Source organism: Musca vetustissima, unplaced genomic scaffold (genome assembly GCF_032173495.1).
Source record: "Musca vetustissima isolate MV318-11 ecotype Yass unplaced genomic scaffold, APGP_CSIRO_Mvet_v1 utg87353, whole genome shotgun sequence".
NCBI lineage: Eukaryota > Metazoa > Arthropoda > Insecta > Diptera > Muscidae > Musca > Musca vetustissima.
In genome coordinates, this window is record NW_026886004.1 from 28,426 (window position 1) to 52,909 (window position 24,484).

The following is a 24,484-nucleotide window of genomic DNA, read 5'->3' on the forward strand; positions in this document are numbered from 1 at the left end:
GGTGGGCAGGAGGAGGAGAAACGGAAGAAGGGAGTGGAGAAGATAAAACACAAACCACAACAACAAACTATTGAAATGTAACAGAAAAACCAGCCAAATTAGTAGTTTTTAGAGAATACAATAACAAAAAAACAAACAAACGAAAAACAACAACAAGGGAAAAAATGGGGATTGAAATATGGATTTGATAAAAATCACGAAACTATTAAAAGAATTGAGGGCAAAAGCAAAAACAAAAAACTATTTAGAAAGAAAATGAAAAAAAAAACCAAAGCAAAAAATAAATGGAACACAATAATTGATCAAAGACATTTCACTGAAACAAAAACCACACACACACACGAAAACCAACAACAACAACAAAACTCAACTCCGACCTTAAAACAAATGAATGAAACGAAACACATGGAACTTAGGAAACAACAACAAAAGCCATATCACTCACGCCAATCCAAAACAAAATGTACGCAAAAAAAAAATAAAGAAGAAAAAATCCAACACACACACCTTATTAACCAAACACATACACACTCTCACATATTTGTAATACGATAAATAAATGAATGAAAAATAAAAACAAACAACCGGAAACGTAACCGGAAAAAAATTAAATCAAATACCAACAACAAACCAAAATATCCTATAAAGAAAAACCAAAAAAAAATATATTGAATTTTTTTAGGTATTAAATTAAAAAAAAATCTTTATAGATTTCAATGTTTTCTCTATAGAAAAATTTTTGAAAATTTTTTTTCCAAAGAAATGTTGTTACAATTTTATTTTTTTCTATAGAAAAATTTAATTTCTTTATAAAAATATCCATATTTAATAACTCTCAAGAAATTTTCGCCACTGCGACAGTAATCCTTTCGAATCCAAAGGCTCTTATAAATAAGCCGGCAACACAAACCAATGGCACCTTTATACTAGACCCAGCACGAAAACCTGTACTCATTGAAACCGATCGCAAATATTTGGGTGGTGTGGAGATTTTTTAATATTTTTATTTTAAATATGTTCCGTTTTAATTTGGTAAAGGTTTACAATTTTGAAAATATTTGTATTTTTATGAAAAACGTAAGAATATATTATTTTAAATGACCTGGACAGGCAACAATCTTTTTTTTTGAAATTTTTTAAAATATTTTTTTTTTCAATGACCTGGACAGGCATGGATTTAAAAAAGTATTTTTTAATGACATGGATATCTCATGGATATATAATTATAAATAAAAATAATTTTTGTTCATTTTTGTAAAAATGACTGGAGAGGTTGGGAATTAAAAAAAATTATTAAAGTGACTGGAATAATTTTAAATTGGGTACTAAATGTCTTCACAAAAAATTATAAATATAGGTCCACTTTTTCTGGTAGCCCCCACATAACGGTACCTCCTATTTTCAGTATTTTGAGGGTTTTGATCGTATTTACCAGAAATTATTTTTTGATGACTTGGACAGGCATAGATATTCCAAAAATATTTTTTTTTAATTTTGGAAATTTTTGAAAATATATTTTTTAATTTAATTTAATTGTAAGAAATATTTTTTTAACGATATAGACAGGTATGGATGTTGCTATATATTTTTTTAAATATTGGACAGGCAGGATTTTATACTTTTTTTGTAATTATTTGATATGCGGAAAATATTATTATACCTTTCACCACACTGTGGTGCAGGGTATTATGGTTTTGTGCATATGTTTGTAATAGGCAAAAGGAATCGAGATAGATCCATGGTTCCTTTTGAGAATATGCATAGAATCACTTTCTGAGTCGATTTATGCATGTCCGTCCGTCCAGGTTTTTTTTTTTGCGAAAAAAGTACAGGTCGCATTTATGATCCGAATTGGATGGAATTTGGCACAAGTCTTTTATTTGGCCCAAGGACGAACCCTATTGAAATTGAAGAAAATCGCTTCAGATTTAGATATAGCTGCCGTATATATTTTCATCCGATTTAAGGTAAATGGAGCTCCAAAGATCCTATATATCTTTCGATTTACACGAAATTCGTCATAGGATAATGAATTAGGTCCAAAATGATGTGTGCTAAGTTTCGTGAAAATCCGTTCAGATTTAGATATAGCTCCCATATATAGCTTTGTCCGATTTTATGTAAATGGTGCACGAAATTTTGCTTAGTGTACTGAATTGTGTCTAGAATGATGTGTATCAAGTTTCGCAAAAATCGGGTCTGATTTAGAAATAGATCCAATATATATTTATGGTAAATGATGCATCAAAGTTCCTTCATATTTTTCGATTTACTTGAAATTTGGCATAGAGTTCTGAATTAGATCCCGAATAATGTGTGTTAAGTTTCGTGAAAATCGGTTCAGATTTATATTTAGTTCCCATATATATTTTCGTCCGTTTTAATGTAAATTGTGCACTAAATACCCCATGAATGACTTAGACAGGATCATGGATTGGCATCGAAAATGGAAAAAATATGGATTGGACAGGGGCTGGGGGTTATTTTTAATAATATTTTTGTAATATCTTGAAGATTTTGGAAATTTTTGAAAATGTGTGTTTTTCTGCCTTAGGTTAACCCGAATAATTTAAAAATATATATATTTTTTTTCTAGTGGCTTGGACAGGAATGAATGAAATTTTTAAAAATAATTTTAAATGACTTAGGGACCTTGGAAATTCTTGAAAATATTCCTTTTTTTTAATTAAAAAAATATTTTGTAATGACATGGAAATCCGAAAGTTCGCATCAACATCAAACCTATATCAAGCTGGTAGCACTACCACTCATTAAACCCGATAGTATAACTCTCAGTATAGAGGAACAGGAAGCTATCCGCGCCTAATTTTATTCTCTGAAGGGATTTTTATAACCTTCCTTATAACAGTACCTCCAAAATATCGGATTCTTCGAGAATTTTGGCACGATTTTTAACCGAATTGTGTATTTGGGATTCTAATATTATAATTTATCATTATGAGTCCACTTTTAAAAATATCTGATATTAAATATTTCTGCCGTTGAAAAATCTTTCTCTATCACTTTAGTCTTGGAATAACTTGTTCTCTTTAGAAAAACAATACCTACAAAAATTCAATATTTTTCCAACCCCTTTTTGTTTCAATAAATATCTATTAAAACCCAAAAAAAAAAACAAACAAATAAACGGAAAACAACAAAAGTAATTATAGAAAGAAGAAAATCTATTGTATACCACAGATAAAAAATTTTAGAGATTTATATACATACAACTATATATATATTAATATATTACAAAAAACAAAAACAAGAAACCTTAGTCCAAACCCATTTATCGATTAGCCCCATATGCGTCACACCCTCACAAAAAATTTTCCCACCTATGCCGCCAAATTGCCATAAACACACGTTCGCTCTTTATATTTCACACACATATACACCTACAATCCCATATGTTTCTATGGAATAAAACGATATTTGAATAGAAGTATAAAAATTCACCTATTTATAACTGACAAAAATAACTCCGATACACATTCTCTCTCTCTATTAAACATCTATCACAAATTGTTGACTCTATAGTCAAATGTCGTTCGAAGATAATGAAAATATATATTTTTTTAATTATTATAAAGGAAGACATTGGCATTTTTGGCGACTGATCTATATTTCGTAGAGAAATATATCTGGGTTAATTTTTTCGGTGCCAAAAAATATGAATAATTTTTAAATCCATAAAAAATATTAAAATACAAAAAATATCGAATTTTTTTGCAGAACATATTTTCGTTGGAGTTTTTAATTTTTTAATAAATTTTTAATTAAATTAAAAAAAAATAGTTTTCTGTTTGCATATTTTTGGTCTAAACAAATTCTCCAGAAGACGAGTGGGAGGTCAACCATCAATACAAGACTTGTAGGAGGTATTCGATATATTATAGCCCTGAAACAGGTCTTTTTCCCATAGAAAATTTGAAGGGATTTGTTTAGCTACGGGTCATTTATACTCATAGGATCAGAAGGTCCGTATGATTTATTTTTCTCTGGAAGGTATTATGGGGGTCTACTATCTAAAGCCCTGAATCAAGCAATTTATCTATAGAAGACTTGAATATGGAATATGAGAGACATGAAGAAGGTCCTCTAGGAACCCTATAGACACCTAAAAGGAAATTAATCTTTTTAATCTCCGGAAAACCAGTAGTAGATCCTCTATTTAAAGAAAGCTTTTAGAAGGTATTTTATTGTATGAAAACCTGAATGATATCTTCTTTCAATAGAATATCGAAAATAATTTGTTCAGATACGACTCATTTATATAATTAGAGGATCTGAAAGAGGTATTTTATATCTATAGACCGTAATTGGAGGTTTTCTCTCTATTTTCTCTATATCCTCTGTCTTTGGAGGACTTAAATAAAAATAATTTTTCAGCGACCCTCTACCCACCCCATCTCTTCTATTCTCTTCAGGTCTTCTATGTATGTATAGAGAACCTTAATGAGACTTGAAAAAACTGGTTTATCTATTGGAGACCTAAAGGAAGTATTTTTAAAATATATTTTTAATATTTTTCAGAGACCTTTGGATTTTGAAAAGCGCATTTAAATAATCCAGATCCATAGGATCTATAAGTGTGGGTTGAAAAAAATATATTTAAGTGTCCATCGGAGCTATAGGCGTGGATTTTTTACAAAAACAAATGTTTTCCAAAGTCCGTCGGGACTATAGGCGTGGATTTTTTACAAAAAAAAATGTTTTCCAAAGTCCTTCGGGACTATAGGCGTGGATTTTTTACAAAAAAATGTTTTCCAAGGTCCGCCGGGACTATAAGCGTGGGTTATTAAAAATAAATTTTTCAAGATCCATCGGAGTTATATGCCTTTTATAAAGGAGTCAGAATTTAAAAAAAATGTTTTCCAAAGTCCGTCGGGACTAAAAGCGTGGGTAATTAAAAATATATTTTTCAAGATCCATCGGAGTTATATGCCTTTTATAAAGGAGCCTGAATTTAAAAAAAAAAATATATTTCGAGGTTCATCTGAGCTATAGGCCTGGATTTAAATATATACATATATATATATATATTTTAAGGTCTGTCGGGACAGGCATCGGAAGTCCCTCGGAGTTTTATGCCTTTTATAAAGGTCCATCGGAGCCTGAATTTCTTAAAAAATATTTTTCGAGGTTCATCAGAGCTATAGGCCTGGATTTTCAAAAAAAATATTTTTCAAGGTCTGTCGGGACAGGCACATCGGAGCCATAGTCGTGGATTTTTTAAGAAATATTTTTTAATATATTTCAATAATCATCGGAGTGGATTAAAAAAATCAATCTCCAATGTCGATTTTATAAAAAAAATGGTCGGATCCATAGTATCTTGTAGAATATTTATATCTATAAAATATCTATAAGATATTTTTACACATGGAAGACTTTATGGAGAGTCTTCTGTATATAGAATGGTCTTCTGTTTATAAAAATAGTTCCGAAAAAGATCTTCTATTTAAAGCATATTTGAAGGAGATCTTCTATAGGTTATTTTTAGATTTAAAATCTCCTACAACGCCTCTCACAAATACGTTATCCTTCTATAACTTCCAATACAAATAAAATAACTTCTGAAGATGATACAATAACTTAAAGAAGATCTCAGAGATATTTTTTACACTCAGAATTCATAATCGAGGTCTTTACAAAAAGGAGCTAAGAGAGCTCTTCTATCAAAAAAATACTTAAGGGAAGTCTTCTATAGAATATTTACATTTATAAGATCTCCTATATTTCAATTCAAGAAAATATGAAGAACTTCAGTTGATATTCTATAACTATCGTGGCTTTCCATATTACCCCCTAAAGGTAGACTACCTTTTGAAGGTATTTTAAAGGTTTTATATTTTATTATATAAAAACTATCAGGTCATGAAACATCCAGAAACATCGAGTCGTCACTCTTTGCGGTTATCTGAAAATTATTTACAGATTATAAACTTGAGCAAAACCATAATAAAATGCCTCTGCTATAAATGTTAATCGCCCTGCCGAACATCCGTCATAATAATATTTGTTTTTACATCGGTGTTTTGTTTGTTTTCCCCTATTGCGTAAAAAAAAATATTTCGTTGTAACTAAATGGCGATAAAAAAATACCATGAGAGATAAATAATAAAACAAATTATCAGACTTATCTGATAGCTGACTTATTACAAAATACGGGAGTATAATGCAGGAGATTTGTAAAATTTTGAATAATATATCCAATAAGGTCCGAAATCATCAATAAGAAAGTTGGTCGAAATACACAAAAAAAGGGAAGTGTATTCTTATTTTAAAATGTTCGACTCTAGCCTATTTCTGAAACAAATTTTCTCAGAGAATATGTAAAACTTAAACTTGAGCAATTCAAGCTATATTTTTTCAGCGGATTTCCGATTATAAAACTTAGAATTTTTCTAAAAGATCCCAATAAATCGGAAACCCCCCAACTCAATACAAAAATTTATATCTCAACCCTAACCGATTTCATTTTCCACCATTTAAATTTAATTTATCTTTGAATGTGCATTTGAACCACATCTCACATTTTTCTACCTACCACGATTCTCAAATTACGACACACATTTTTTGACACCTATATCAATAAATCAAAATCACAATCCTACACCCAGAAAAACACACATTTAAACCTATCAAATTATCTACAAGATAAAAAAATATATCTAATATATAAATATCTTTAGTCTGGAACTTGAAAACCCAACTATATATATCACCAATCTAATCACCAAATTTGTAACGATCACCGCGCATATATTTCCTGATAAATGGGTCTTTAAGTGCATATACCTTCAACAAAAAAAAAACGAAAATCAACAACAATAAAAGTAAAAGAACAAAACAAAATACAAAATAAAAATCCAAAAAAGAAAGTAAACATCAATGTATAACCCAAAAACCCCCCATATGCCTAGTATACCCCCCAAACGAAATAATTATTGTCAGAAACATGAGGGTGAGAAGCAGGAGGAGTAAATGTAACCCATGATACTAAAAACAAAAAGAAAAACCGAAAAAATCCTAAATAATAACCATACAATAAATTGGCCTAAACAAAAAAAAAAACAAAACTTTATATAAATGTGAAAATCGAATACAATACAATATAGTGAAACTACAACAACAACAAAAGTAACAAAAAATATAAAATCCATGAAAAAAGGCAACTTCTGAATGTATCAATATTTATTCAACTATAGTGTACCTAAATGTCATAAAAAAAGAAAGAAAAACAAAGAATGTAATGGAATGAAATTACTTTAGGAATATGAAAAGGAAAGACGACAAGAGAAAAGGATCAATGATCGAAATAAAGATGAAAAAAAAAACAACAAAGAATTCTTAAAAAGAAAACAAAACATATTCGGATTTTATTTAGAGGTTAATTGTGGTAAGTAATCTATAAATCTAGAGGACCATAAACGTGGGTTTTAAAAGAATAATTTTCTTAGGACCAATAATTCCATAAGCGTGGATTTTTTTAAAAGGATCAGGATAGCTATAGGCGTAGATTTGTAAGGAATATTTTTCAAGGGTCAGGAAAACTATAGGCGTTGATTTTTTAGAAGAATTTTCTAAGGAGCTGGAGTGCAAAAGGCGTGCATTTTTTAGACAATATTTTTTAAGGGATATCCGAGCTGTAGAGGTGGATTTTTAAACAATATTTTTAAAGAGATATCCGAGCCGTAGGCGTGGATTTTTAAATAATATTTTCAAAGGACCATCCACACTATATGTGTGGATTTTTTAAATAATAGTTTTAAAGGAATATCCCAGCTGCAGGCGTGAATTTTTCAGGATATTAATAAGCGTGGATTTTTTAAATAATATTTTTGATAGGGCCAGAATACCAATAAACGTGTTTTTTTTTTAAATAATATTTTTCAAAGGTCAGGATACCAATAAACGTGGATTATATTTTTGGATAACATTTTTCAAGGAATATCCTAGCTATAAGCGTGGATTTTTTATTTTCACGAAATATCCCAACCATAGCCGTGGATTTCTTAAATAATATTTGGGTTTTTATTAAATTGGATTTTTTATAAAAATAGTTGTTGAAGGGCGAGGATTGCCAGAAGCGTGGATTTAACAAAAAAAAATTTTTTTTCAAGGGCCAATCGATCTATAAGCGTGTTTTTATACCATTCACCACACTGCGGTACAGGGTATTATGTCTTTGTGCCTATGTTTGTAAGAGCATAAGGAAACGACATAGACTCATGGTTCCTTTTGAGAATATGCATAGTTCTCGATTTTCTAAGTCGATTTATGCATGTCCGTCCGTCCGTCTGTCTGTCCATGTTAAATTGTAAACAAAGTACAGGTCGCATTTATTATTCGAATTGGATGAAATTTGGCACAGCTCATTCATTTGTTCCAACGACGAACCCTATTGAAATTGGGTTCAGATTTAGATATAGCTCCCATATATATTTTCTTGCGATTTAAGGTAAATGGTGCACCAAAGTCCCAAAATATCTTTCGATTTGCACGAAATTTGGCACAGCATACTGAATTGAGTCTAGAATGATGTGTGTGTGCTAAGTTTGGTAAAAATCGGTTCAGATATAGATATAGCTCAAATATATAATTTCGTTCGATTTAAGGTAAATAGTGCACCAAAGTCCCTATAAATAATCCGATTTGCACGAAATTTTGCACAGCGTACTGAATTGAGCCAAGACTAATGTGTGTTAAGTTTCGTGAAAATCGGTTCAGATTTAGATAATGCTCCCATATATATATTTTCGTCCGATTTAATGTAAATGGTGCACCCAAGATTCTATATATTCTTCGATTTGCACGAAATTTGGCATAACGTACGGAATTGAGTCTAGAATGATGTGTGCTATGTTTCGTGAAAATAGTTTTAGATTTAAATGTAGCTCCCATATATATTTTCGTCCGATTTAAGACAAATGGTGTACCAAAGTCCCTATATATCTTTCGATTTGCACAAATTTGGCATAGCGTACTGAATTGAATATAGAATGATGTGTGCTATGTTTCGTGAAGATCCGTTCAGAATTAGATATAACTCCCAATTTCGTCCGATTTTACATAAAATTTGCACCAAATCCTAATGTATGTCCGATTAACACGAGATTGTACACAACGTATCAAATTGAGACTTGAGTGACGTTATTGCGTTTTGTTGAAATTGGTGCAGATGCAGCCATTGCTTCCATATGTACGAACGGGTATCTAATTAAAATTAAATTTTTAACAGTGCGGCGTACCGAATAGCGTGTATAAATTTTGCTATAAATCGTTTTCCCTAAAATTTGTCCCATGGTACGCAGACGACTCTAAATCTGCCCGAATGCAATTTATCATAGGTTGCAGAAAGACATTAGTATGTTCCTTCGTGGGAACATTGACATGCAATTGTAATGATACATATGTACAATTTTCCCAAAGTGGTGAAGGGTATCATATAGTCGGCCCAGTCCGAATTTACTACTTCCATTACTAGTTTTAAAAATATTTCTCAAGGATCTTGGATTTTTAAATTAAATGGTTACACAGTGTTCTTAAAATAATATTTTTCAAGAACCATCCGAACTATAAGCTTTGATTTTTAAATAATATTTTTTCAAGGACCAACCGAATAATAGACGGGGATTTTTTATTTTGAGGAATAATATACCTATATGTACTTCATGGATTCTATGACAAGCATTTCGAGGTGTAGTAAACGGAATGAAGACCTAGATAAGGATCAACCGGTTTATAGGATTATATGTAATAGACCGAAAATTATTGGGGTCCCCAACGAATATTTCGAGGTGTTCGCAAGTATACTTTATCATATGGTACAAGATGTAATATTATTTATTATATACTACTCATAAACACGTGTTTACATTTCCTTTTTGTATCTCCCTAATAGATTTATGGTTTTGTTCTGACTTCTATATATATATATATATATATATATATATATATATAAATTTAAAAAACCCGTTGTATAATTTTTTTTTTGTTTATAACACACCATATATTTAAATTAAGAAAAATTCTAAAATCATTCTGCCAGAATGATTGTGAAGAATAGGCTCGTAATCATATTAACAAATGATAAGATTTGAGATTTGTTTTTACAATTGCAACCCAAAAATATATCTAAAAGCTAACCCATTTTAAGGTAGAACACAAAAAAATGCATAGTCATCTTGTGTGAGATCTTGTGTGATTAGAATAAATTTCCTTATCACACATTTTTTGCGTTTTGAAAACAAAAACAATACAGTCACCTTCGAAAAAATGAAGGTCTTTATCATCCACGTGTCAATTGAAATTAAATCGAATATTTTTGAAAAGTAATTCTTATGGAGTGTTTCTGACATAGTAATGAAATTGGAAAACGAAACCTATCAATTGACGGTTAAGTCCAATTGAATATTTACTTTTTTATTCTCCAGGAACCGGAATTGTTTTTTTACAAAAAATATTGTTCACTCTTCACAAATCCAAAACATCATTAAAAAAACTGAACTTCTAAAGACAGAAGGACCATCTCATAAGTAGACTGAATAACTTCTTGATGTCTTTAGTTGACAGATTCTAAAATTGAAACCGTTTCTATATGTTTCAAATTAAAAGAAATAATCCTACAACGAAAAAATAAAATAACTTCTATAGACGGAATACCTTTTTAGAAACTTCTAACATGCAGTAGGCATTCTATGGACAGATGCCTTTAATAGACATTATACCTTCTAGAGGTTCTATATATATATATATATATAAAAGGCCTTCTAGAGAACCACTAAACAAAAAACTAAGTCTTTAAGAGACAAAGGTTTTCAATAGACAGGGGATCACCCAATTGACATTCTTAAATTGAAATATTGTAGATGCCATAATAATGTATTCTTAGAAGTCTTTTCATTGGGTGGAAGAACTTCTACATCACTTTTTAGAAATCTTAATAGAGCGGAAGATCTTCGACTGAAGATTTTTAAGAGGTATACATAAGACAGAAGATCTACTAGAAATATACAGTACAACATCTAGAAATCACCAATAGACAGAGGACCTCCCAGTTGACATTCTATAAGCGTAGATTTTTATACTCTTCACCATACTGTGGTACAGGGTATTATGTCTTTGTGCATATGTTTGTAACAGGCAAAAGGAATAGAGATAGACCCATGGTTCCTTTTGCGAATATGCATAGAATCACTTTCTGAGTCGATTTTGATATAGCTGCCATGTACAGTTTCGTCCGATTTAATGTAAATGGTGTACGAAAGTCCCTATATATATTCTTCGATTTCCACGAAATTTGGCATAGCGTACTGAATTAAGTCTAGAATAATGTGTGCTAAGTTTCGTCAAAATCGGTTCAGATTTGGATATAGCTCCCATATATAATTTCGTCCGATTTTATGTAAATGGTGCACCAATGTCCCTATATATCTTTCAATTTGCACAAAAATTGGCATAGCGTACTGATTTAAGTCTACAATGACGTGTGCTAAGTTTCGTGAAAATCGGTTCAGATTTAGATATAACTCCCATATATATTTTCGTCCGATTTAATGTAAATGGTGCACCAAAGTCCCTAAATATCTTTCGATATGCACGAAATTTGGTGTAGTGCACTAAATTAAGTCTAGAATGATGTGTGCTAAGTTTCGTGAAAATCGGTTCATATTTAGATATAGCTCCCATATATATTTTCGTCCGATTTAATGTAAATGGTGCAACAATGTCCCTATATATCCGTCGATTTACACGAAATTTGGCATAGCTTACTGAATTAAGTCTAAAGTGATGTGTTCTAAGTTTAGTGAAAATCGGTTCAGATTTAGATATAACCCTGTTATATATTTTCACCCAATTCAATGTAAATGGTGTACAAAAGTCCGTATATATCTCTCGATTTCCACGAAATTTGGCATAGTGTGCTGAATTAAATCTATAATGACGTGTGCTAAGTTTCGTGAAAATCGGTTCAGATTTGTATATAGCACCCATATATATTTCCGTCCGATTTAAGGTAAATAGTGCACCAAAGTCGCTATATATCTTTCGATTTGCACGAAATTTAACACAGCGTTCTTGATTGAGTCTATAATGATGTGTGCTAAGTTTCGTGAAAATCAGTTGAAATTTTAGATATAGCTCCCATATGAAATTTAGCACAGGTTCCAGAAAAGCATAAATATCACATATTCAAGTTCGTTCAATTTCATGTCAATATTCTTTCGACAAGGCGACGTCTGTTAGAAGACTATGTAGAATATACTCAAAGAGGTGAAGGGTATCATATAGTCGGTCCAGTCCGACTTTACTACTTTCCTTACGGGTTAAATAATATTTTCTAAGGTCCAACGGGACCGTTTTTAAATAATACTTTCTAAGGATATACAGGTCCCATATGAAATTTAGCTCAGGTTCCAGAAATACATAAATATCACATATTCAAGTCCGTTCAATTTCATATCGATGTTCTTTCGACAAGGCGACGTCTGTTAGGAGACTATGTAGAATATACCCAACGAGGTGAAGGGTATCATATAGTCGGTCCTGTCCGACTTTACTACTTTCCTTACTGGCTAAATAATATTTTCTAAGGTCCAACATGAACGTTTTTAAATAATAATATTTTTTAATAATAATAAGGATATACAGGTCCGCCCAAAAAAGTGAATATATTCGAATAAGTGTTTTAAGGTCCATAAGGTCTGTAAGTGTGGAGTTTTTTAAATAATTTCTGAGGATCAATAGGCCTATAAGCGTGGATTTTTTTTAATAAAGCGTTGATTTTTTAAATACTAATTTCTACCGGTTTATAAACGTAAATTTTCAGGTGATATACAGAATACCGACTAGATGTATTAGATAGCCAGAAGACTTGTTAATAGTTGCCCTCATTTACAGCACTAGCTATAGATCTTTCATAGACAGAAGAACCGTTACTATTTATAGATCTTTCATGGACCGAATACCTTCTAAATGAAAGATGACCTCATTCTAAAAACGGAATACCTTCTAAGGATCTTTATGGATAGATCTAGGTAGATGCACATTTAGATAAATATCACATATTTTATTTCATCCAATTTCATGCTAATAGTCCTGTTTAATATACCCATAGTGGTGAAGGGTATCATATAGTCGGCCCCGTCCGACTTTACTACTTTCCTTACTGGTTTTTTCTAAATAAAATGTTGTAAGGACCATCTAAGCATCCATTTCATATTGTTTAACTCAGTTGTTAAAAGTTTTCTTAGATGAAATGGTAATTATTAAGGGCCCCATACACTATAAATCATGCCGTCATGCCGATGAACCCCTTTGTGTATATGTGAGATTGACTAGTGTATAGCACACTCTTCAATCACTATACCATTTTTGTCCCAAAAATTGCATCGTAAATTCAGTTGTTTTTTATTTCGTCACAATTCTATTATTTTTGTACACAAAATTATTTACTGACAACTTTTAAAATGAATATTATTCACCAGATTGATAGGGGTTAATTTTCAAAATCAAAACTATTTTGATTTTCTTCATGCATTGTGTGTGTCACACATACATAAATAAACTTTCAAAAAATAACAAATACTATGATAAATGCTGTACGGCATGATGTATAGTGTATGGGGCCCTTTAAAGACTTATTAAATTTCGAAATTTATTATCCAAATATTTTCCCAAATTTTAGTTTTTTTTTTTTTTTTTTTTTTTGAAGACATAGTTCACTAATATGACAGTTGGGAACTATGAACCGAAAAAAATGAAAATTCCAATATTCGTAGGTCTTTGTTTGGTCCAAAGTTTTACTATTTATTTTGCATGATTTGGAGATGTTGGTAAATCGTTTTCTTTTTTCAATTTGTTACTTGTTAATCTGTTAAAATTGCTTAGACTGTATCTAGATTTGTTTACTTTAATTTAATTTTTTTCCTTAACAAAAAGTTTGACCTTTTCAAACAAAACTTCAAATTTGATTCTAAAACAATTCATACCTTTTTTCTCATCGCCAACATCCACTATATAGCCGCCGTTCTCCATGTTCAATTTTTTGTTTGTTGTTATTTGCTATTCAATTTCAATTTTATTTTTTTATAAATGCAGCACGGAATCGCTTCAAAAATCGTATTCGATTTAAAAACTATACATTTAATATCACAATTTATTTTATTCCTTTTTTTCAATTATTTTCCCTTTCTTCGCTCAACTTTTCACATTTAAGCACTCAAGGATAACACCACGAAAGGAATTCGAGCGGGCACAAAAATATTTCACCACAAAATAATTACGAATATTCGATGACAAGTTTTTCAAATTAACTTCGAACATAACAGACAAACAGACGTCTTCGAACAATGCCGCACGCAAATGAAATGATGCGAGAATATTTGCAAATGTAAAGACCAACTCTTCTACTCTTTATTCAAATGTCATAATAAATTGTTGCTGTTATTGTTGTTGTTGTTGTTTTGGTATATATTTTTTATTTTTCAAAATAATAAACTTTATTTGCATTCCACGACCAAGATCATTAAGCTAATACGATTCTGTCTTGATATCACACTTCTTATCAAACGGGCACAATTAAAAGTAAAACAGATGGAAAATACAAAAACAACAACAATGTATATTGTATTAGAATAGGCATGCGAATGCAAAATCAGCCAAATGTTAAATGACAGATATTATGATATTATCTCACCCTCATCTTAGATAAGAATTCTCTTCATCATTCCGATTTTTTAGTTCTTTTCTAATCTCAAAACTCTTTGACAACGACAACAACAACAATCGCAAACACTAGCGAAACACATAATTTCCATGTGAATAGGGAACTAAAACGATCTCTCTCTTCTACGCATAAAAATAGATCATCAATTATGACGCGGAAAAGCAAAAGTGTTTTCCTCAGTGTTGGAAAATCTTCCGTTCGTACCTTCATTGAAACAAAAATTGAAATGTGAAAAATTTTCTAAGGGCCTTAAGGATTTTTTTAAATAATACTCGTATTTTCTAAGAATCAACATGTCAATCAGCTTGGAATTTGTAATAATATTTTCTAAGGACCAACAGTTCTATACGCACGGATTTTTTAAATAATATTTTCTAAGGACTATCCGGTCCATAAGCGTGGATTTATTTAAATCCGTCTGTCCATGTTAAATTGTAAACAAAGTACAGGTCCCATTTATGATCCGAATTGGATGAAAATTGGCATAGGTCACTTATTTGGCCCAAGGATGGTAAATGGTTCATTAAAGTCCCTAAAAATCTTCCGATTTGCACGAAATTTGGCACAGAGTATTTAATTCAGCCTAGACTGTTGTGTGCAAAGTTTTGTAAACATCGGCTCAGATTTAAATATAGCTCCCATATATATTTTCCTCCGATTTAAGGGAACCCCACCCATTCTCGATTTTAATTTTTCAAGATTTTCAATGGGCTGGTAAATCAATACCAATGCTTGTTAAGGTTTGTAACTTTGCACATATATAATTGAAGATTTAAAAGAGAAGAAAAATAATTTATAAAAAAATTTTGTTATTGCTTTGTTGTTGTTTTTTGTAATTAAAGAAAAGTCCTTATTTTTGATGGCGGGCATGATAACTCCTCACTGGAACATCGGAATCCGAAAATTCCAACGGTGTTAGAAAGAGTACATGCCTGGCTATCGTATGAACTAGGATTATTGACTTCGCTCTAAAATTAACAAAATGGCGTACCTTTGAAAAAATATTTTTGGAAAATCGCCGATTTTTGACCAAAAACCAAGTTAAAAAATAAAGAAGATCTTCACCGATTGGCTTTATCCTAGTTCATACGATAGCTATACACTCACAGAGAAACGTGTAAAAATTTGAAATCGATTGGGTTATTAGTTTTTGAGTTATCGTGCCCGCCATTCGAAAAAGAGAAAAACGCGTTTAAAGTTTCGAAGCCCTTTAGCCGTCACTTGATACTGACACAATAAATCGGCTATATCTTCAAGAGTACTTGAGATTTTCACTTGAAATTTTGTAGAGACATTCTTGAATTAGTGTAGAATCGAATTAAATCAGAAAAAAATTTGACCCCGAGAATGGGGGGGGTCCCCTTAAGGTAAATGTGCACCAAAGTCCCTAAAAATCTTCCGATTTGCACGAAATTTGGCACAGCGTACTGAATTCAGCCTAGACTGATGTGTGCATGTGTGCAGTTTCGTAAAAATCGGTTCAAATTTAGATACAGCTCCCATATGTTGTTTCATCCGATTTAAGGTAAATTTGGCATAGCGCTCTGAATTAAGTCTAGAAATTTGATTTGAAAATCAGTTTAGATTTAGATATAGCTCCCATATATATTTTCGCCCGATTTTAGGTAAATGCGTAGTGAATTGAGTCTGGAAGGATGAGTGGTAAGTTTTGGGAAAATATGTTCAGATTTCGATATAGCTTCCATATATTTTTTCGTCCGATTTTGTGTAAACGATGCACCAAAGACCCTGTATAGCTTTCGATTTGCACCAAATTTGACATAGCGTACTGAATTAAGTCTAGAACGATGTGTGGTAAGTATCGGAAAAACCGGTTCCGATTTCGATATAGCTCCCGTATGTATATATTCGTCCGATTTTACGAAATTTTGTACAACGTATCAAATTGAGACTTGAATGACGTTATTGCGTTTCGTTGAAATTGGTGCAGATGCAGTCATAGCTTCCAAATGTATTTCGAACGGGTGTCTGATTGAAATTACCGAATAGCGTGTATCATTTTTACTATAAATCGCTTTCCATAAATTTGTCCCATGGTACGCAGACGACTCTATAACTGTTCGAATTAAATTAAATTTATCATAGGTTACAGAAAAAGAGGAGAGTATGTTCCTTCGATGTAACATTAGATGCAATTGTAAAGGTACATATGTACAATATATACAAAGTGGTGAAGTGTATCATATAGTCGGCCCAGTCCGACATTACTACTTTCCTTACTGGTTTAAATAATATCTGCTAAGGACCAACAGGCCAATAAGCGTGGATTTTATAAACAATATTTTCTATGGACCAACAGGTCAAAAAGCGTGGATTTTTGAAATAATATTTTCTATGGACCAACAGGTCAAAAAGCGTGGATTTTTGAAATAATATTTTCTTTGGACCAACAGGTCAATAAGCGTCGATTTTTTAAATAATATTTTCTATGGACCAACAGGTCAATAAGCGTGGATTTTTTAAATAATATTTTCTATGGACCAACAGGTCAATAAGCGTGGATTTTTTAAATAATATTTTCTATGGACCGAAAGGTCAATAAGCGTGGATTTTTTTTTGACCAACAGGTCAAAGATTTTCTATGGACCAACAGGTCAATTTGCGAGGTTTTTTAAATACTCTCTTTCACGTCTATAAGTGTGGATTTTCGAAATAATATTTTCTAAGGACCATCAGGTCTATAAGCGTGGATTTCTAAGGTCAAGAAAAGCCATATGTGTGGTTTTTTATCAATCCTTTCTAAACACCACCAAAGGATTGTTATATAATATTTTCATATGAATATTCATTTTTTGGATAAGTTTTTTTAACACTTCTTTTATCAGCCTTCAAAACGTTCAAAAACACGTTTTTATAAAAACAGGTAAAATATAAAAAGCTAAAATCTTTATGACACTCTTGATAACAAAGAGTATTTTTGTAATGTTAGGCCTAAACATTATTTGGATTATTGTTTTATGGTATTTAAACAAATTCGACCAAAAATAAAAATTGTCTCTAAGTGGAGATAGTAATACTAATTTTTAACAAAATGTTAAAATATTTTCCTCGTCTTCGTTCAATCTCGTATTATGCAGGGTTAAAAATGTCGATGACCTGTGTCTGGGTAGTATTTGTTTAAAAATTACTTATTTTATCTACATAAGAAGATCTCTTGAAATGTGTAAAAATCTACACATATATCTACAAAAATATTCTTTAATAAAAATTACGCTTGCTCCATAAAAGCTATTCTTTAAAAATCTACTTTTATAACTAAGTAAATTTTATAAAAAATGTACACCTTAGAAAATTATTCATTTAAATAATCCACGTATATTTAGTTCATAGCAAATAATTTTTTAAATAATCCTCTCCCATTTAGAACTTGGCAAATAATTCATCCACGCCTATTTAATGCTTAGAAAAGTTCTGTAGGTCCTTCAAAAATATTTCCTTAAATGGAGTAACTTTTAAATAATCAGCATACATAATCAAAAACGATCAAACCCTTACCCATTTAACTAACAACAACAATGTTGAATTAGCAAATACACACCATGATGAAATAATTTCCAGATGAATATTTATTTTTATTTTTCATTTATTTTGTCCTATAAAAAGGTGTTTATTTTGGAATTAAATACATTTAAAATTTCACGATTTTGAGAAAGAAATAACACACAAGTTTGGGCGAAAAAAAAATACAATTCATGCCAACTTATCTAATACTTTCTCTATTGTTGTAAGGTGTGTGTGTTCTTCTAACGAGAATGAAGATCATTTTGTTTTGTTTTTGTTGTAGTATATATTAAAAAATAAAAGGAAACGTAATTAAAGCACTGAATTGTTATCTAAAGCCCATTACACAGCTAAAAATATGAAAAAATTAAAATACGCAAATTTCAAATTCAATAAAAGGCAATAATGGAGTATTTTATTTCTAAACTCCACCATTAACGGGTTTTAAAAATTTCTTTAGCTGTATATTAGGCAATAGATGTGGAATATGATATCCATAAAAACAAAACCTCAACCAGACATTGTTTTAAAAACAGAAATATATAACTTAAATATTATAATAACATTTTTGTTTTCAATATTAAATAACATAACATAAACTAAATTCATATTATAAGAAAAAAAAATAATAACAATTTGTTAGTTGTCTGTGTGGTTAGTTTGTTTTCCTTTTATGGATGTTTACTTTAAATGGCAAATTACTAGGAAATAAATTTAAAATTTACATTTTTTTGGGAGAGGAGATGCTCGTAGGCTTGTTGTTGCACAATAGTCAGTCATTTTTTCTATTTCATTTCATTCAGTTAATTTATAAACTACACTGAAATTCATTTAAAATCAAATGATGGTGTATTACGACACGTGTACGGACCCATGGGCACAATAATAACTTGTAATTCTAAATTATTACGATTTGGCCCAACCAAATGTGGCGAGAGATTAATGGAAGATAATGCCAATTCATCGTAGGGTATTAGGTTGTCAATATTCACGACACGGGATTTATTGGAAAAATATTCGGTACGTTCGTGCAACGTCAAGATATGATCAATTTTATTTTGTACACCAGTTATGAGACAGGCAATCTGTAAAGAAATAAAAAAAAAAACAATTTTTTATTTAACTAATAATAAAATAAAGTCGTAATGGAATTTACCTTAAATCGTTTCTCTTCCACCTGTAAATGTTTACATGTCACTCTTACACGCACGGTATTGATGGACACTTCGGGTACATCTTCACCCCATACCATTTTGGCTTTATTATATTTAATGCCACGTGGAAAGAATTCAACTTCCCAGGTGAATGGTTGCTCTAAAATTAGCAAAAAAAAATAAACAAGATAAGGGAATAATAATGATGGTTACCAAACAGAATATAAAGATTAAATTTAATTTGAAGAAAACTAATTATGGCGTCACAGTTATTACTGCCAGTTAGGTAAGGTTATCAGAACCTTCAATATTTCCTCTTTTCTTAGATAATTTGTTTAGTTAATGATGAGAAAGATTGTCTAAAATAGCATATCAAATAATAGATATCCAGGTTGTTCCTTAAAATATATTTTTTCGTCAATAATTAACTTTCTTTAGAAAATAAGTTTTTTAATAATCCACGCCTATTTATTCCTTACAACATTATTCTGAAAAAAACCACACCTATTTAGTCCTTAGAAAAATATTCTGATAATTATCCACGCCTATTTAGTCCTTAGAAACATATTCTCAAAATTATCCACGCCTATTTAGTCCTTAAAAATTTGTTCTTTTAAACTATTAGTCCTTAGAAAATGATTCTGGAAATAATCCACGCCTATTTAGTCCTTAAAAAATTATTCTGAAAATAATCCACTCCTATGTAATGCTTACAGAATTGTTCACGGATATTTAGTCCTCAGAAAATTATTCCAAAAATAATCCACGCCTATTTAGTCCTTAAAAATTATTCTTAAAATAATTTAGTTATATTTAGTCCTTAAAAAATCATTCAGGCAATAATCCCCACCTATTTAGTCTTAGAAAATTATTTTGAAAAACATCCACGCCTTTTTAGTCCTTAGAAATTTATTCTGATAATAATCCACGCCTTTTTAGTATTTAGAAAAGTATTCTGAAAGTAATCCACGCCTATTTAGTCCCTAAAATAATTTATGCCTATTTAGTCCTTAGAAAAATTTTCTTTCCGTAGAAAATATTATTTAAAAAATCCACCCCTGTGGTGCCATTGATCCTTAGAAAATATTACTTAAAAAATCCACGATTACCGATCTGATTGCCCTTAGAAAATATTATTTAAAAAATCCACGCTTATATTTCGACCTTAGTCCTTCGATTCTTTATAATTTACACCAAAGGCTCCGTTTGTTCTTGTAAAATTATTTATTAAAAATAGCACGCTTATAGATCTGTTAGTCCCTAGAAAATACTGTTTGAAAATATATTTTTGTATACAAAAATGTCTTCCTCTAGTAGACTACGATGCCTTCGAATAGAAGACCAATAGAGCAAAATAAAATAAAATAGAGCAAAAGTATTCTTATAGAAGGCCGAAGGTCTTCCTAAAGAATAGCAAAAGTTGTTCATATAGAACACCAAAAAGTCTACCTTCAGAGGTCTTCTGTTATTGACATATCGAAATATTTAAACAATTTAAAACAAATCCTACATACCATCCTCGGTCTCCGCAATATTACCAGGTGTAAAAAAGCACGTAACATAATTGCTATATTTTTCAATCATATCGAAATTTTTAACCATTTTACTAATGCTCCAGGTATCATTCATGTACAGGCGTGGAGTAAACTGCAAACATCCATCTTTAGAATTTCGTACCTCCTGTACACGTTCTTCCTGACCCGATTGATATGACATACCGATGGCCATACGTTGAACAATAAATTCCTTGTGGTATTCCAACAGAGGAAATATAAGCAAATGAGCCAATTCCCGAGGTGTCATCATGGCAAAACGTATATGTACAACAGTTTGTTCAACCAAGGCAATGAAATGTTCATGTTTCTCCACATCGGTGAGAGTGTCATCATTATCCAGTAAATCTTTGCGCTGCAGCAGCCAATTTTGTAAGATGCCAAACAGTTTATATTCACTGCTCACAACCAAATCATTTTGTTGCAGTAATATTGCCATAACACTAACATCCAATTCTACGAAATCTTTTGACTCCGAAACTATTTCTAAATTCCATTTGAGAAAACGTTTGAGCGCCTCCGTCAGATCTTTATGTTGGGGACTAAACGCTATTGTATACTGTAGCCATGATACAAGAAAACCCTGTGTAGCTGCTTTGGCGATATGTTTCATCATATATTGTACGCAAAGGTCGACCAGATCTTGGACATTGTACTTGTGGGCTAAGGCTAGCATAGGCATCACAGTACTCAATGAGATGTCGATTTTGCCCACATATAAATATTTGAGAAATTGTGGAAACACGGCTTCACAGCATGGTTCCTCTACCAGTTCGATCACCCGTTTGCGGCATTCATTCCATTCGGGATTCATAAGCATCACCTGGAATACATCACTGCTGGCACATAGTATAACACGATGGGCGGGATATTGTTGTTCGCCCACAACCAAAATGATATCGGACATTAGCTGTTCGGCATAGAGATTGGCAATTTTCTTGAGAACACTGTTCTCGTTGTTCATGACTTGCTATAAGGATTGAAAAAAAATAGATAAATTTTTATTACTTCCTTGTGATAATCCTTAACTTACCACACTGATGGTGGGATTCTGATCCTGACTCTGTTCATCTACATCCATTTTTGGTGTTATAAGACCATATTCCTGGCCTTCTTCTTTATTGTTGGATTGATTCGAATTAAAAGACATTTTTGTTTTTCAATATTTGGTTTCTGTTGCGTTCCACCACCACCAGCACCTCCACCGTGTTATCCAGTGTGTGACAGAAAAAAATCCTCTTCAGAGATTTTTATTTACTTGGCATGCTTGAGTTCCTTACTTTTTCATATATTTACAATACTCATCATGTATTTATGTGCAAAGTGCAATGAATATTTATTAATTGTTTGTAATTTAAAGGGGAATTTATAATATTTTTGTTTAGAATTGCAAGTATTTTGTTTTTGTGTCGATTTAGTTCAATGTCGCAATTCACTGAAATGAACCTAAGGAACTATTTATAACTGATTCATTTGTTTGCTGAAATGAGTACAGTGAAAAGATTAATTTTCAAACTGAAAAATATCAACTATTGTGATTGAATTACCGTTAAACATAAGAAAACTATTTTGGTAGTTAATTTAAAAATAAAAAATAAGTAAATTTAAATGTGTTGTTAGGTTATGTGTTTTAGAAAAAATGAATCACCGAAGGTGGTATGTAACGTCAAGTCGACAGGTGACAAGCTGATGCTTCAGAGGCAAGAATCCATAGATGTGGGTATGAATGGTGATAACCATCAAATTCCACGATCCGAAACTACCCAAATCTTACTCTGCTACAAACGAGCTGCAAGAAGAACAATATCCGCTGAGACCAGATAGGGTTAGGTTAGGGAAGACTATTGTCCATAGTAATCATCCTTGATACCTGAAAAAAAAAAACGAGAAAAGAAGGGAGAGTGGAAGAGAGGAGAAAATAGTAGGAGAAGGAGAGCCAAGAGATGGTAGATGCGATGGACATCTACAGAGGATAATTTCAATTGTTTCTAGCTCTTCTTCGTCCTCACATAGACAACAGTAATTCTCTCCGCTGGAGTCCCATTTCGAAATGAGAGATCTAATCCTGCAGTGACCTGTTATAATCCCCACAATGATTTGGTTCTCTCTCTCTTTCTCCCTCTTATTATGTGCCAACAGCGAAGAACTTATTCGGCGAGAGAATTCAGGCCAGATAGCTTTTGAGATTCTGCAACCAGGTTCTCTCGACCATCTGTTACGGACTACCTCGCCGTAAAACAAACGGATTTTGCCAATGAAATAGCAAATGGGTGGTTACACAGATCTCTCAATCGGAAGATTGTGAGCCCCCTCGAGAAAGCTCGTCGGCTATCTCGTTCCCTTCTATGATCCTATTACTAAGACCAGTTAGGTTCCTGTTTAGTCAAACGTGATTCGAATACTATTAATGACAATGTAGTCTCTTTAATCAAGTTCATTCGGAAATAGACCATTCACACACGACGTTGGGAGATTTCTTGATTGAAAGATATCCTACATTATCATACGATGGTGGGTCGAGTTAACTCCCTATAGGTGGAGATGGCTGTGGATGGTCCATGTACAGCTGGGAGAATTGATCTCACTCCGTGGTCCCATTAAACAATGCCTTCCGGGTTCTAGACTATTTTAAGCACAAATTAAAACCCATGTAAGGAATTTTGTTGTTCTCACGGCATATTTTACAACTGAAGTGGTTGTAATTTTGCATTCCGAACATCTCGGCCAGTTGTTCCCACAGAGGGTGCAGACGTTTGCAATGAACGCACCTGGTCTGGTCTTATGGTATATTATCGGCTTATGGAACAACCGTTCTGTCTTAGAATTGAATGTTCTCCTTCTATAGAAGAACTTTTTCTTTGTCCTACAGAATTAAATCAAGACTTTATTGGAGGTTCTAGATGATTCATAAAATGAGACCGACTGGTGTCAACTTTTGTGTCAAATCCACTACCTAAAAGAGGTCTTGAGCATTAGTTGGTCTCTTCGGACTTCGATCTTTTACTTTCTTTCATAAGAGGGAGCCATTCTTCGAAACAGTTGCTGTGTAATAAAAACCATTTTTTTCTTTTAATATTCATTTAGTTAAAACTACATCGTTTTTTTATTTCATGTGATTTGTATTATTTATCTTAATTTTATGATTGTGAATCTAATTTGAGAGGATTTTCTTTTTTTTTTAATTTTACAAAACAAAATAAATGTATAAAATAAAATAAAAAAATAGTTATAAAAAATTAAAACAATTATATAGTTGAAACACTCACACAAAATTTTACAAATAAAACAATATACAAGAAATAATTTAACTAAATAAACAAAACATAAAACAGGGACAAAAAAAGACTATTGATTGAAATAATATGAATGGATGGATGGTAAAGGAGTAGAGGTATATAAATGCAAGTGTATATTTTATGATGGCATATTTTTGTTGATCTTTCATTGTAAAATTGATTCCAATTAGAATTGGATGCAAAGAGAAACGGTGGAAGTATATTTATGGGGTTTTGTTT

General features: G+C 31.5%; 1 protein-coding gene across 1 annotated transcript; it reads right to left on the reverse strand.

Annotated features, from left to right (window-relative positions):
* Window positions 1-19,088: 19,088 nt before the first annotated feature.
* LOC133333427 (BTB/POZ domain-containing protein 17) lies at window positions 19,089-22,117 on the reverse strand. The gene is made up of 4 exons (XM_061541743.1): window positions 22,003-22,117; window positions 20,931-21,939; window positions 19,419-19,576; window positions 19,089-19,347 (listed from the first exon to the last, which is right to left on the reverse strand). The coding sequence occupies exons 1-4, from the start codon at window positions 22,048-22,050 to the stop codon at window positions 19,090-19,092; spliced, it is 1,473 nt and encodes a 490-aa protein (XP_061397727.1). The 5' UTR covers window positions 22,051-22,117; the 3' UTR covers window position 19,089.
* Window positions 22,118-24,484: the final 2,367 nt, after the last annotated feature.